This window comes from Somniosus microcephalus, chromosome 5, assembly GCF_052327205.1.
Source record: "Somniosus microcephalus isolate GS21.2 chromosome 5, FLI_Smic_1.0, whole genome shotgun sequence".
NCBI classification, from domain to species: domain Eukaryota; kingdom Metazoa; phylum Chordata; class Chondrichthyes; order Squaliformes; family Somniosidae; genus Somniosus; species Somniosus microcephalus.
Genome location: NC_140991.1, coordinates 14,123,186 through 14,137,816, shown reverse-complemented (window position 1 = coordinate 14,137,816; position 14,631 = coordinate 14,123,186). Strand labels below are relative to the sequence as shown.

The window sequence follows — 14,631 nt, the reverse complement described above, 5'->3', positions numbered from 1 at the left end:
AGTCCCTCGCAGTCAGAATCAGGGGAATTTGTAATGGGAAACAAGGAAATGGCAGACCAATTACATACATACTTTGGTTCTGTCTTCACAAAGGAGGACACAAATAACCTTCCAGAGATGTCGGGGAACATAGGGTCTAATGAAAGGGAGGAACTGAAAGAAATCAGTATTTGTAGGGAAATGGGGTTAGGGAAATTGATGGGATTGAAGGCCAATAAATCCCCAGGGCCTGATAATCTACATCCTAGGGTACTTAAGGAAGTGGCCCTAGAAATAGTAGATACATTGCTGGTCATCTTCCAAAATTTGATAGACTCTGGAACAGTTCCCATGGATTGGAGGGTAGCTAATGTTACCCGACTATTCAAAAAAGGTGGTAGAGAGAAAACGGGGAATTATAGACCGGTAAGCCTGACATCAGTAGTGGGGAAAATGCTAGAGTTCATTATAAAAGATGTAATAGCAGAGCACTTGGAAAACAGTGACAGGATCGGACAAAGTCAACATGGATTTACAAAAGGTAAATCGTGCTTGACTAATCTACTGGAATTTTTTGAGGATGTAACTAGTAGAATAGATAAGGGAGAACCAGTGGATGTGGTGTATTTGGACTTTCAGAAGGCTTTCGATAAGGTCCCGCATAAGAGATTAGCGTGTAAAGTTAAGGCACATGGGATTGGGGACAAGGTACTGACTTGGATAAAGAACTGGTTGGCAGACAGGAAGCAAAGAGTTGGAATAAACGGGTCTTTTTCCGAGTGGCAGGCAGTGACTAGTGGGGTACCGCAGGGATCGGTCCTAGGGTCCCAGCTATTCACAATATATATAAATGATCTAGACAAGGGAACTTGATGTAATAACTCCAAGTTTGCAGACGACACAAAGCTGGGTGGGCGTGTGTGCTGTGAGGAGGATGCCGAGAAACTCCAGTATGATTTGGACAGGTTGGGTGATTGGGCAGAAGCATCGCAGATGCAGTATAATGTGGATAAATGCGAGGTTATCCACTTTGGTGGCAAAAACAGGAAGGCAGATTATTATCTGAACGGCAATAGATTGGGAAAAGGGGAAGTGCAACGAGACCTGGGTGTCCTTGTGCACCAGTCGCTGAAGGTAAGCATGCAGGTGCAGCGAGCGGTTAAGAAGGCAAATGGTATGTTGGCCTTCATAGCGAGAGGGTTCGAGTACAACAACAAGGATGTCTTGCTGCAATTGTACAGGGCCTTGGTGAGACCACACCTTGAGTATGGTGTGCAGTTTTGGTCGCCTTATCTGAGGAAGGATGTTCTTGCCATGGAGGGAGTGCAGCGAAGATTCACTAGACTGATACCTGGGATGGCAGGAATGACGTATGAGGAGAGATTGGGTCGATTGGGCTTATACTCGCTGGAGTTTAGAAGAATGAGAGGGGATCTCATTAAAACTTACAAAATTCTAACAGGACTGGACAGATTGGATGCAGGAAGGATGTTCCCGATGGCCGGGGAGTCCAGAACCAGGGGTCACAGTCTAAGGATAAGGAGTAAGCCATTTAGGACAGAGATGAGGAGGAATTTCTTCACCCAGAGAGTGGTGAACCTGTGGAATTCTCTACCACAGAAGGCAGTGGAGGCCAATTCATTAAATATATTCAAGAAGGAGTTAGATATATTTCTTAAGGCTAAAGGTATCAATGGATATGGGGAGAAGGCAGGGACAGGGTACTGAAATTGGATGATCAGCCATGATCTCATTGAATGGCGGAGCAGGCTCGAGAGGCCGAATGGCCTACTCCTGCTCCTATCTTCTATGTTTCTATGTTTCACGCCTCCAAGCTGCGCAGCGGGCATGATGTACCCGTATGTCGCGATCTCAGCTGTATTTAAAGGAACAATGTACAGATGGAAATTGGAGGTGTTAACGATCGGTGGTGCGCTTAGAGCAAGGGCAGCACCCAGGTTCAATGGTGCATCAGTGGAATTACTGCTGGCTGCAGTCAGGAGCAGGAGAGACATACCTTTCCCCAGCAATGGAAGGAAGAATCCTGCGGCTCTCACCACGAAGATGTGGTTGGAGGTAACTGAGAAGGTGAACAGCAGGAACGTTGTGCCCTAGTCTTAGTTAATGACCTAACCAGGTCAGGAAAAGTGAATACAGTTGCTGATTCACCTACATCCTGTGGTTTAAGTCTCCGCCCCCTTTCACTCTGTCTTGCCAAGTGTACTCCATCACATCACTCCTCAGACCCACTTAACTTTGGGCAGCACCCAGCTTTCACTTTCTGTGCATTTCATCATCTCTCTTTTTATCTATCCACCATTGCCACTCACCCCAATCCTTGTGCAATGTGATGCACCTGTCTCATATTCACCCTCACCAAATGCACTGCATCCATCGGGTGAATACCCAACTGTCACACACTCGCAGATCTGTTTTTTTGCCCCTTGTGGGAGAAAAGAATGCAAAACACAAGGGAGAGGTGGCCCGTCACATATAGTTCAGCTAACAGTTGTAGAGGAGAAGGCCCTGGAGATAAGTGGCACAGCTGCGTACCTCTCAATTGGAGATGGAGAGACAGGGAACTCGCAGATAGTTGATGTCAGCACTACAAAAATATCTGACACACATATGCTGACTTTATTTCATCAATGACTGAACTATGAGAGGACTATGAAGTTAGGAAACTAAGAGGGGGTGGCTCTTAAATTTCCATCCATTTAAATTCATGGACAGAAAATCAGGGGCCCACTTTTCACGACTGGCCCGCTCTGCAAGTGCAGCTCCTCGCTGGGAGCGGCTGATTAAAATCAGCCTTCACAACTCCAAGATGTAGTGGCCCTGAAAATCTGCTACCTTGCTCTGCCACTGCAACCATGATGGAGCAGGACTTGCATCTGCTGGGCATAAGTGCCCCTGATCCTGTCCAAATTCCTGGAGTTAGGGCAATTTTCATCAAATAGATGGCGTCCGTGCCAGTGGCAGGGCATCTGGGGTTCCAGCTAGGTGTAGAGGTAAGTAACTGGCAGCAGAGGCAAGCTGCTGGGAAGGAGTGGTGACATTTCGGATGAAAGGGGAATTCTTTTCAGAAAAACTTGGGCTTTTTCCAGACAGGGTTATATATAGACTGCCTTAAGGAAACCATCCTGACAGTATGTAGCCACTTCTGCCAGGATGTGTTGCTGACAGGTATTGTATACCTGCTTCATGCAGGTATACAGTACATTGAGGGCAATAGCGGCAAAACTGGTGGGAATTCCACTGGATGATATCATCCCACCAGTCCCAACTCTTTGCCTTACATCATCGTTAAATGGGTCTGGCATAAGATGTGCCGTCCCCTACTTCCTGAGGAAACCACTTTTTTTCAATTTAGCACTTACGTCTGCTATAGGCTGCATCTTCTTGACGCTGTATCTGCACTGTTTCAGAGAGAGAAAATGCTGGGTTAGAATTTTGTACAGATCACAACAAATATCAAACAAGTAATTATTTAATGATACGAGCTGTTGAAGAACTCGCTGTTGGAGAATAAATTCACTTTAGTGGTTGGTTTCATAACAAACTTCTCCCCACCAATCCTATAAGTCCCCCAGCTTCTTCACTACTCATGGTTTCAACAGACCTCCACTCCAAAAAGTGTTGGAAGGGGCTGAATATACATTTGTAGACATTTTAGTTGCATTAAAGTTTACACATTTGGCTTTTCCACTTGCATTGTAATATGGTAGCACGCATCCTTGTTGCAAGATTGATAATATTTGTAATTGACCCCATGACACTGCAAATCATCTGAAAATCAGTTGCTTTATCTCAGTCTGCGTGTACCAACATGAACCACAGATTAAAATGTTCTTTACAAAATATTGTGGAGGAATCTGAAAGCTAAAGTTCAGTGTGAGGGATTATGATCATACTCATAAAGCTATGGCCACAAGGTTTATGACATCAACCAGAATCCACTCATTCCACATAAAAATGTTAAGCAGCAGCAATGCTCTGTACCAGTACAGTACGTTATTTTTAAACTTTGAAAAGTGCTCAAAGGTCTTTCAAATTAAATATTTCCTCATTCTAAAACTTACAGTTTCTCAGAAGAGCTGCTTCTTCTTCCTTCAACTTTTCTGTTGAAAGAAAATATAAAATTCCATTGAAACCTTGCACATTTGAATATCTAAGCACTAAAATTATTCAACGTTTTGATTAAAGAATAGGTTCAGTAATATTGATCAACCAATTATTTAATCAGAAATTTATAGTAGCCTGAGTTTACTTGCCAATTTTGGCAAGCTAGTGGCTTAAAATGAGCCTACCGGCAATTTTTGTAGGTAGATTCTGGTCGGTTTTGAAAATTGAGACTCATATCTTCTGTATCCATTTTCACAGTAAAGGAAGAGGATAAAATACCAGTGTAGAAGGAAAACTAAAAAATAAATCAAGGGGAGGAACTTACTGGATCAGTATAAGTAACAAAGTGACAATGGAGAAACTAATGGGACTTGGGATAGATACATCTCCAGGATCCGATGCTTCTGGGTATTAAAAGTAGGAGGAAAGGAAATTGCAGATGCTTTAGTAATAATCTTTCAAAGTTCTCTTGATTCTGGAATTGTGTTGTTAGATTGTGAAATTGCTAATGTCACTCCATTGTTTAAGAAGGGTGGGAGAGAGAAATTCTACAGGCCTGTCAGTTTAACATCCGTTGTGGGGAAGCTACTAGACTTCGTCATTAGGGATAGAGCTACTGAGATTTCTTAAGGGTAAGTTTGACTAACCCAGTTCAATTTTTTGAGGAGGTCACTAAAAAAGTAGATAAGGGAGTGTCTATGGGTGCTATCTCTAAGGATAACTCTAAAACTTTCAGAAGGCATTCGATAAGGTTCCACATGAGAGATTATTAGGAAAAATGAAAGGCCACAGAATTGGAAGTAGCCGTTTGACTTGTGTTGGAAATTGTTTGGGAGGTAAGAGAAAGAGAATGGGGATAAAGGGTAGATATTCTGATTGGTGGGATGTGAAAAGTGGTGTTCCTGAGGTATCTCTTCTGGAGCCTCAACTTTTCACCATATTTGTTAATGATTTGGATGAAGGAATAGAAAGTTGTATATCCAAGTTTCCAAATGACATAAGCTAAGAGGGACAATAAGTAATGCAGATGGGAAAAATAATTTGCAAAGGGACATAGATAGATTAAGTGAGCAGGGAAAAACAATGGCAAATGCAGTTTAATGTGGGCAAGTGTGAGGTCACCCACATATGACCTACAAAGGATAAATCAGAGTATTTTCTAAATGGTTAGAAAATGGGAACTGTAGAGAAGCAAAGAGATTTGGGAGTCCAAGTACAGAATTCATTAAATGCAAGTAGCTTGGTACAAAAATCAATCAAAAAAGCTAATAGCATGTTGTCTGTTTTCTCAAAGTGGCTGTAATACAAAGGGGAGGAAAATATACTTCAGTTCTATAGAGCCTTGTTTACACACCATCTGGTGTACGGTGCTTAGTTTTGGGTACTGCACCTCAGGAAGGGTGTATTTGGCCTTGGAGGGGGTACAGTGCCGATTCACCAGAATGGTACCGGGACTCAGAGGGTTAAATTATGAGGACAGTTTGTATAAACTTGGCTTGTATTACCTTGAGTATAGAAGATTGAGCTGTGATCTGATCAAGGTGTTTAAAATGTTAATAGGGTAAATTCTAAGAAACGATTTCTCCTGGTGAGGGAATCAAGAACAAGGGGACATAATCGTAAAATTAGAGCTAGACCATTCAGGAACGAAATCATACAAAGGGTAGTAGAAATCTAGAACTCTCTCTCACTCCCCCCCTCCCCCAAAGTCTAGATGCTGGGTCAATTGGGGCTTTCAAGGCTGAGATAGATAGATTTTTGTTAGGTAAAGGGATAAGGAGCAAAGGTGGAACCATGGAGTTGAGGTGCAGATCAGCCATGACCTAATTGAATGATGGAGCAGGTTCAAGGGGCTGAATGGCCTACTCCTATTCCTGATGTTCCTATGTCCTCATTAACTCCCCACTCCCTCATGCTCTGTTGGGGGTGCGGTAGCATAGTGATTATGTTACTGGATTAGTAATCCAGAGCCCTGGATAAATGAGCTCAACGACATGAGTTCAAATCCCACCATGGTAGCTGGGGAATTTAAATTCAATTAATTAAATAAATCTGAAAAAAAAGCTAGTATCAGTAATGGTGACCATGAAACTACCAGATTGTCATAAAAACCCATCTGGTTCATTATTATCCTTTAGGAAAGGAAATCTGCTGTCCTTACCCGGTCTGGCCTATGTGACTCCAGATCCACAGCTCTTACCTGCCCTCTGAATCCACTCAGTTGTATTTAAGGAGGTGGCTCACCACCACCTTCGCGAGGGCAATTAGGGATGGGCAATAAATGCTGGCCTTGCTGGTGATGTCCATATCCCATGAATGAATTTTTTTTAAAAATCACCCAGTGCCACATCCTCACTTACACTATCTAACCCCTCCCCTGGGTGAAAGTATCCAAGCTGATGTATGGGAGTGAGAACAGCTGACACAGATGGTGATATGGAGGGGGTTGGGGGAAGAAGAGCATGGGACAGGATCTTGCTTTCAGGGATGCCTGTACGGCCTTCTCCTCAACATCCTCTTCCTCATCATCATAGTACAACAAATAATTTTGTTCCTGCCCCCGCCCCCATTTCCTTGTCATTACCATCTTCCTCCTTTTTATCATGCTTTTCCCCCTACCCCTACCTGTTGTGAAAAATCTGAAAGGAAGGATAGCTTAGAATGACGAGCAGGACCCACTTGGGATTTTAAAAAAAAATTATTCGTTTTTATGGGATGTGGGCGTCACTGGCCAGGCCAGCATTTATTGCCCATCCCTACTTATCCTTGAGAAGGTGGTGGTGAGCCGCCTTCTTGAAACCGCTGCAGTCCATGTGGTGAAGGTACTCCCACAGTGCTGTTAGGTAGGGAGTTCCAGGACTTTGACCCAGCGACGATGAAGGATCGGCAATATACTTCTAAGTCAGGATGATGTGTGACTTGGAGGGGAACTTGGAGGTGGTGGTGTTCCCATGCACCTGCTGCCCTTGTCCTTCTAGGTGGAAGAGGTTGTGGGTTTGGGAGGTGCTGCCGAAGAAGCCTTGGCGAGTTGCTGCAGTGCATCTTGTAGATGGTACACACTGCTGTCACAGTACGCCGGTGGTGGAGGGAGTGAATGTTTAAGGTGGTAGATGGGGTGCCAATCAAGTGGGCTGCTTTGTCCTGGATGGTGTCGAGCTTCTTGAGTGTTGTTGGAGCTGCACTCATCCAGGCAAGTGGAGAGTATTCCATCACACTCCTTACTTGTGCCTTGTAGATGGTAGAAAGGCTTTGGGGAGTCAGGAGGTGAGACACTCGCTGCAGAATACATAGCCTCTCACAGAGGAGACAGAGAAAGCTTCTGGCTGTCTGCTATTTCATGACAAAATGGTGACTGCCTAGCTGTGCAACCAAGAAACGTGACACCATCCAAGACAAAGCAGTCCGCTTGATTGGCAGCCCATCCACCACCTTAATCATCCACGACCAGCGCACTGTGACTGCAGTATGTCCTATCTACAGGATACACAGCAGAAACTCACCAAGGCTTCTCTAACAGCACCTCCCAAACCCGCAACTTCGACCACTAGAACGTTTTTTTCTGCAGTTGATCCTGATGACATCAAGAGACCCGATCTGCATATTTAGAGCAGCACCCCGTTTCCGTCCCTGTGGGTGTCCTGCTCACCTGCTCAAAAGAGCAGCTTAATATTGGGATACGGTGGGAAGGAAGTGGGATTGGAGGGGGTAACTGACTTGCATTAATTTAACTGCCCCCATCCCCGTCCCGGTTTTCACCAGGTAGTGGCAATTAAAATCAGGGAGTATGACTATTTATTCAACACAAATTTCTACAAGCCTTTTTTGGGTTTATCTACCTGTACTTTCAGGGAATTATGTACTTGAACCCTGAGATCTATCTATTCATCCACATGATTCAGTGTCTTTCCATTCTCATTCTTGATTTATCTCCCAAAATATCTCATGGCATTTAAAGACAGTTGAAATATTTGTGGGGGTGGGGGGGGGGCAGAACCTCTACTATCTCCTCCCTGGCTTCTTTAACAACCTAGGCTGCATGCTGTCAGGGCCCGGTGACTTATCCATCTCGAGCTGTGCAAATTCTTCAGAACCAATTCTTTTTCTACAGTTAGTCCTATCAGTTGTTCCATATCCTCCTCGCGTACATCTATGTTCTTACTTCACCTTCATTTGCAAAGCCCGATACAAAATATTTACACATGGAACTCTATATTTAGATACACCCCTTTGTGCCTTGGAATAAAATATTTATTTTATACTGTATACAACTCACATTTGAACATTTCCCACTGCCAATATATTGGCCTGTTTTCTAACTTTTCTGCCCAGTTAACTGGGTGAATGATAGTGTGGGATAAATATGGCTGATTGAACGGAGGTGGAAAGTTTCTTGCATCTTTCTTTCTCCTCCTCCTCAGTGGCATTTTTTGGGGGTTATTTAGAGGAAAAGTTAATGAAAGGATGTTCAAATTTTATGCAGCCATTGTGATAGTTTCTCTCCAGCTGTTGAAGGTGCCGATCATGTTACAGGCAAGCTGCAGATAGTTCAAACAAACCTATAGCTGCCAAAGACTGTCCTATGTTTCCATCCCCAACAGATTCAGCTGAATTGCACCCTTGGATCTCCAAGGTTTCTTCCTCATGAGGGGTCAGAGGTTTATTGTCAAGGGAAACCACCACCATGGCTTGAGATTCCTGGTAGTTATTACACAGTTACATATTATTTACAGCACAGAAACAGGCCATTCAGCCCAACAGGTCCCATGCCGGTGTTTATGCTCCACACGAGCCTCTTCCCACCCACTTTCATCTATCCCATTAACATATTGTAGTGTATGTACCCGTCTACCTTTAAGGAAATTATTGTATGTAACCGTTCACCTTTAAGGGAACTACTTTAAGTGTGGCACTACTTGTTTGGCTTCTGTATACGGTAATACCGACAGTGACCACACCAGTATATAAGGGTTGTGACAGGATTACTAGGGCAGATTCACCCTGACCTTCGAATAGTAAAGACCTGTTTGTTTGTTACTTCTGAAGTCTGTGTCGTTATTAACTGTACAACTCACAGACTTTACAGTGGCGACGAGTCCGATCGTACCCTGCGGCAAGACTACCAAAGCAATGAAGAGCGTCGAAGAGAGGCAACCGCCCTCGTCGTGCTGCTGGAAGAAAACACGAAGCTGCAGCAACAGAAAGGAAGCAGACTAGCAACAAAAGTTTTCATCAACAACAGGCACTGACTACCCTTTTACCACGGTGCGGAGTGAGCCGATCAGCAGGAAACAAGGCGACCGCGGAGACTGTGACTAGGGGAAGGGGTAGAGAATATCCGGAGGATAAGGGCTGTGCACTCGACCACGGTCGAGGGGGAACGGAGCCGGTCAGAAAGTCGGGTCCAACGGCGTCGTGAGACAGTCGGACCGCGATCGGCAGGGAAAGCCGGGCAGCGACCGCAGCCACGAAGCGCTGAGACTGGGAGTAGGCGCGGGAAGAGAAACCCGACCGCAGCCGGGGGAGGGAAACACCGGTCTGCGAGAGGGCGGGGAGGCGAACAAGAGCCGAGCAAGGGGAGAGAGACTGCGCGAGAGCCAGTCCAGCGGCTGAGCTGTTCTCCACCAACGGGGTACCCAGAGCCGGTAGAACCGAACGTGCGGGAGAGGGAGAGACAGAGCCGAGCGAGGGGAGAGAGACTGCGCGAGAGCCAGTCCAACGGCTGAACTGTCCTCCGTTAACGGGGTGTACCCAGCGCCGGGAGAGCCGTGCGGGCGGGAGGAAAAGACAGAGCCGAGTAAGGGGAGCTGGGCGAGAGCCAGCCCAGCGGCTGAACCTGTCCGCTGTGGGGAAAGCGTACCCCTTCCACCAGGAAGAAACGCGGGAAGCCACCATTAGGCGGAGAAGATGACAGAAGCGGGAAACCGCCATTGAAGTGGGCGGGGAGAGAAGGAAAGAGCGGGAAACCGCCATTTTCGCGGGAAAAGCCGCCATTTTAGAGGAAAAAAAAAAATAATACATAAGAACTTAAAGAAATACTTGTGTTGTACCCAAGGAAAGGAAGATGCCTAAGAGTGGGGACATCAACGATTTTAACTCCGAGATAGAAGACTGGCCCACGTACGTGGAATGTATTGAGATACATTGTAAGGCTAACAAAATAGCTAAGGAGGAAAAAGCTGTAACCTTACTTAACATGATGGGTGCGAAAACATTCGGGTTGTTAAAACATCTTCTCTCTCCAGCTAAACCGGCGGATCAGACTTTCGATGATATTGTAGCAGTACTGAAGGATCACTTGAACCCCACACCGTTGAAGCTGGCTGAACGATTCAGATTCTATGCAAGAACGCAGAAGAAAGACGAAAGCAACGCGGAATACTTGGTCGAACTGCGGAGGCTAGCGAAACACTGCCAGTTCGGAGGGAATCTGACAGAGGCACTGCGAGACAAGTTCGTATGTGGATTGTCCAAAGAAGGGACGCAAAAACGACTACTGGAAGAGAACGACCTCACACTTGACAGGGCTGTCCTTATAGCCGCATCACACGAAGCCGCAGCGAAAGGAACGGCGGTAATGCAGCGGAAGGCGGTGGCACTAGGGGTGGACCACATCACCTCGAGGACAACAATATGCTATCGTTGTGGGAAGACAACACACGACCAGAAGCAATGCTGGGGAAAAAACCAAGAATGCAGGAAATGTGGCAAGATCGGGCACATAGCTAAAGTGTGCCGGTCAGGAACAACGGACAACAATAAGGAGTCCACACAAAAATGGTACAGGAAGGTACAAGAGAGGACTAGGAAGAGTCTGAAGGAACAGAAGTCGGACTCACACTCCAAATACAAAGGACTGGACAGTCTAAGAATTCACAACGTGAGCAACGAAGCTGACCGACAAACTATTTGGATAACGCTACAGATTGAAAAGGCCCAAGTAAAAATGGAAGTAGACACCGGATCGGCGTTGACGGTCATGAATAAGCATGACTATAAAAAGTTTTTCAAGCATATTCCACTACGGAATACGGAACTAGTACTACAGACATACACGGGGCACAAAGTATTCCCCATCGGAAAGATAGAAGTTAAGGTGAGATACAAGGATAAAGATCACCACCGGTTGGATCTGTATGTGTTGCCTGAAGGAGGTCCACCACTTCTGGGACGGGAGTGGATCCGAAAAATAAAGATGGACTGGCATGCACTAAACACCATGACGGTGGAGTCCGAAAAAGAGGATGTCAAACCTGAACGGTTGTCCAGAATATTAGACGAAGCTCAAGAGGTATTCCAGCAAGGACTGGGAACGCTGAGAGGTTTTAAAGCAAAGGTTAAGATTGCAGAACATGCAAGCCCAAAGTTTTTTTAAGGCCAGATCGGTACCGTACGCAATACGACCAGCAGTGGAGGCAGAACTAGAAGAACTTGAACGATCAGGGGTTCTGTCGAAAGTAGACTGGAGTGAGTGGGCCACGCCCATTGTTCCCGTCATGAAATCCTCACCAAGTAATAAGCCAGGGGGACTGGGGAAGGTCCGTATCTGCGGAGATTTCAAGATCACAGTGAATCCGGTACTTCACACGGTACAATACCCGCTTCCGAGGATTGAAGATATTTTTGCTTCGTTGGCTGGAGGGAAGCACTTCACGAAGATAGACCTGGCTCAGGCATATTTACAGATGGAAGTTGAGGAAGAGTCACGCCAATACCTCACCATCAACACTCACAGAGGCTTGTACCGCTATAATAGACTGGTCTTTGGGGTAGCTTCGGCGCCAGCAATTTGGCAGAGGGCCATGGAACAGGTGTTACAAGGAATTCCAAGCACGCAGTGCTACTTAGATGATATTCTAATCACGGGAAAAGATGAGGAAGAACACCTCACGAATTTGAAACTGGTACTCACCAGGTTGAAGGAGTATGGCCTTCGGGTTAATCGCAAGAAGTGTGAGTTCTTCCAAAAACGGACCTCATACTGCGGTCATGTCATTGACCGAGAGGGACTACATAAATCACCTGAAAAGATAGAAGCGGTCGTGAAGGCCCCCGCTCCAGGAAACGTGTCACAGTTAAGATCATTCTTGGGGTTGATTAATTACTATCACAAGTTTCTGCCAAATTTATCCACGGTGCTGCATCCGCTGAATGAGCTGTTGCGAAAAGAAACACCATGGAGGTGGAGTGAAGAATGCAAAAAGGCTTTTCGCAGAAGCAAGGAGTTGATTACCTCTGAAGAAGTGTTGGCTCACTTCAACCCAGCATTACCCCTTCGGCTGGCTTGTGATGCTTCCCCGTACAGAATTGGGGCAGTACTTTCGCACAGGCTACCAAATGGCTCGGAAAGGCCAGTGGCATTTGCGTCCCGATCATTGACACCCGCGGAGCAAAATTACGCCCAGATAGACAGGGAGGCCCTCAGTCTTGTGTGGGGCATGAAGAAATTCAACCATTACCTGCAATGTAAGAGGTTCACATTGCTGACAGACCACCAGCCGTTGGTGTCCATATTCAACCCAAACAAGGCCGTTTCCACCATGACAGCACAAAGGTTACAAAGATGGTCAGTTTTACTTGGGGCACACCAATATGACATTGAGTACAAAAGGTCCAAACAGCATGGAAATGCTGATGGGTTATCACGCTTGCCATTGCCGATGGTAGAAGAAGCGAGTACAGTGGACCCAGTAGAGTTGTTCCACTCATCCATAGTGGAGTGTCTGCCGATAACAAACTCAATGATCGAGAACGAGACAAGGAATGACCCGACTCTTTCACGAGTCTATGATTTAATGGTGGAGGGATGGCCAGCACAGAGCGAACCAACACTGCAAGCATTCTCACAGAGGAAAGAACAACTGTCAGTGTGTCGAGGAACCCTGATGTGTGGGTCTAGAGTGGTGATTCCGCCCAAACTCCAAAAGAAAGTACTCAAGGAGCTGCACGAAGGACATCTGGGTGGAGTAAAGATGAAGAATCTAGCAAGAGCGTTTGTGTGGTGGCCAGGCATCGATGGGGACATAGAGGAGATCACGAAGAATTGCCTAGGATGTCAGAGGGTTCAGAACGCGCCACCACAGGCTCCTCTGCATCCATGGGAGTGGCCCTCATCTCCTTGGCAAAGAGTACACATCGACTTTGCTGGTCCATTTATGGACTCGATGTTCCTAATAGCGGTAGATGCCCACTCCAAGTGGCCGGAAGTAATTAAGATGACCACCACCACGACGGAAAAAACCATCACAGTGTTAAGAACTATGTTTGCTCGGAATGGCCTGCCAGAACAGATCTGTTCTGATAATGGACCGCAATTTGTGTCCGAGGAATTTAAGAAATTCTTAAAGAGCAATGGGGTTAAGCATTACACGTCAGCCCCATACCATCCCGCCTCCAATGGATTGGCTGAAAGGTTTGTCCAGACCTTCAAGAAGGCCGTAAAGGCCATGAGTAATGAAGACATAAGTCTACAGCATAAGGTGGATAGCTTTTTGTTGGCATACCGAAATGCAACACATGCGGTCACAAATCAAACTCCCGCAATGATGTTTTGTAATAGACACCTAAGATGCCGGCTGGATTTGCTCAAACCAAACGTCAGAAGGAACGTAGAGAATCGGCAATTCCAGGGCATGAATGAAAGGGCCACTAGATCTTTCCAGATCGGTCAACAAGTTTTGGCCCGGGACTACCGTACTGAGAAATGGCAGCCTGGAACTATTGGAAAAAGGCTAGGGCCGTTGATGTACACCGTGGACACTGGGGACAATATAATAAGGCGCCATGTTGACCAGATCATAGGGTCCGCCACAAATGGGCCACCGACTTCACCACCTTACCCGGGTAATGTTGAGATTGAGATACCCAGAACACCTACGTCCGATCTGGTAGTTCTGGAATCAACGGAACCTGACACTTTCCTTCGAGCCGATTCGACTTTGCCAGAAACACCTACTAGCTGGCCTGGAATGACGACACCACTGCGGCGTTATCCGGACAGAATCCGGAAACCTCCAGAAAGACTGAATCTATGAACTGTCTTACATAAATCTGTATATATGTGATAATGTATGTCCACTATGGACTCAGTATGTTGAAAACTAAAAAGGGAGGATTGTAGTGTATGTACCCGTCTACCTTTAAGAAAATTATTGTATGTAACCGTTCACCTTTAAGGGAACTACTTTAAGTGTGGCACTGCTTGTTTGGCTTCTGTATACGGTAATACCGACAGTGACCACACCAGTATATAAGGGTTGTGACAGGATTACTAGGGCAGATTCGCCCTGACCTTCGAATAGTAAAGACCTGTTTGTTTGTTACTTCTGAAGTCTGTGTCGTTATTAACTGTACAACTCACAGACTTTACACATATCCTTCTATTCCTTTCTCCCTCTTGTGTTTAATCTAGCTTCCCCTTAAATGCATCTATGCTAGTCGCCTCAACTATTCCACGTGGTAGCGAGTTTCACATCCTAACCACTCTCTGGGTAAAGAAGTTTCTCCTGAATTCCCTTTTGGATTTATTAG

The 14,631-nt window shown here is 45.8% G+C and overlaps 1 protein-coding gene across 2 annotated transcripts in view; it reads right to left on the bottom strand.

Moving 5' to 3' along the window:
* The window catches only part of LOC147116899 (uncharacterized), a 247,368-nt gene that overhangs the window by 126,154 nt on the left and 106,583 nt on the right, over positions 1-14,631 (bottom strand). For both annotated transcript variants that reach the window (XM_085987344.1, XM_085987345.1), the window contains 2 exons: positions 4,062-4,100; positions 3,360-3,398 (listed from right to left, as the gene is read on the bottom strand). In XM_085987344.1, coding sequence (XP_085843470.1) covers positions 3,360-3,398; positions 4,062-4,100 — 78 coding nt within the window. The remainder of the gene's footprint in view (positions 1-3,359; positions 3,399-4,061; positions 4,101-14,631) is intronic.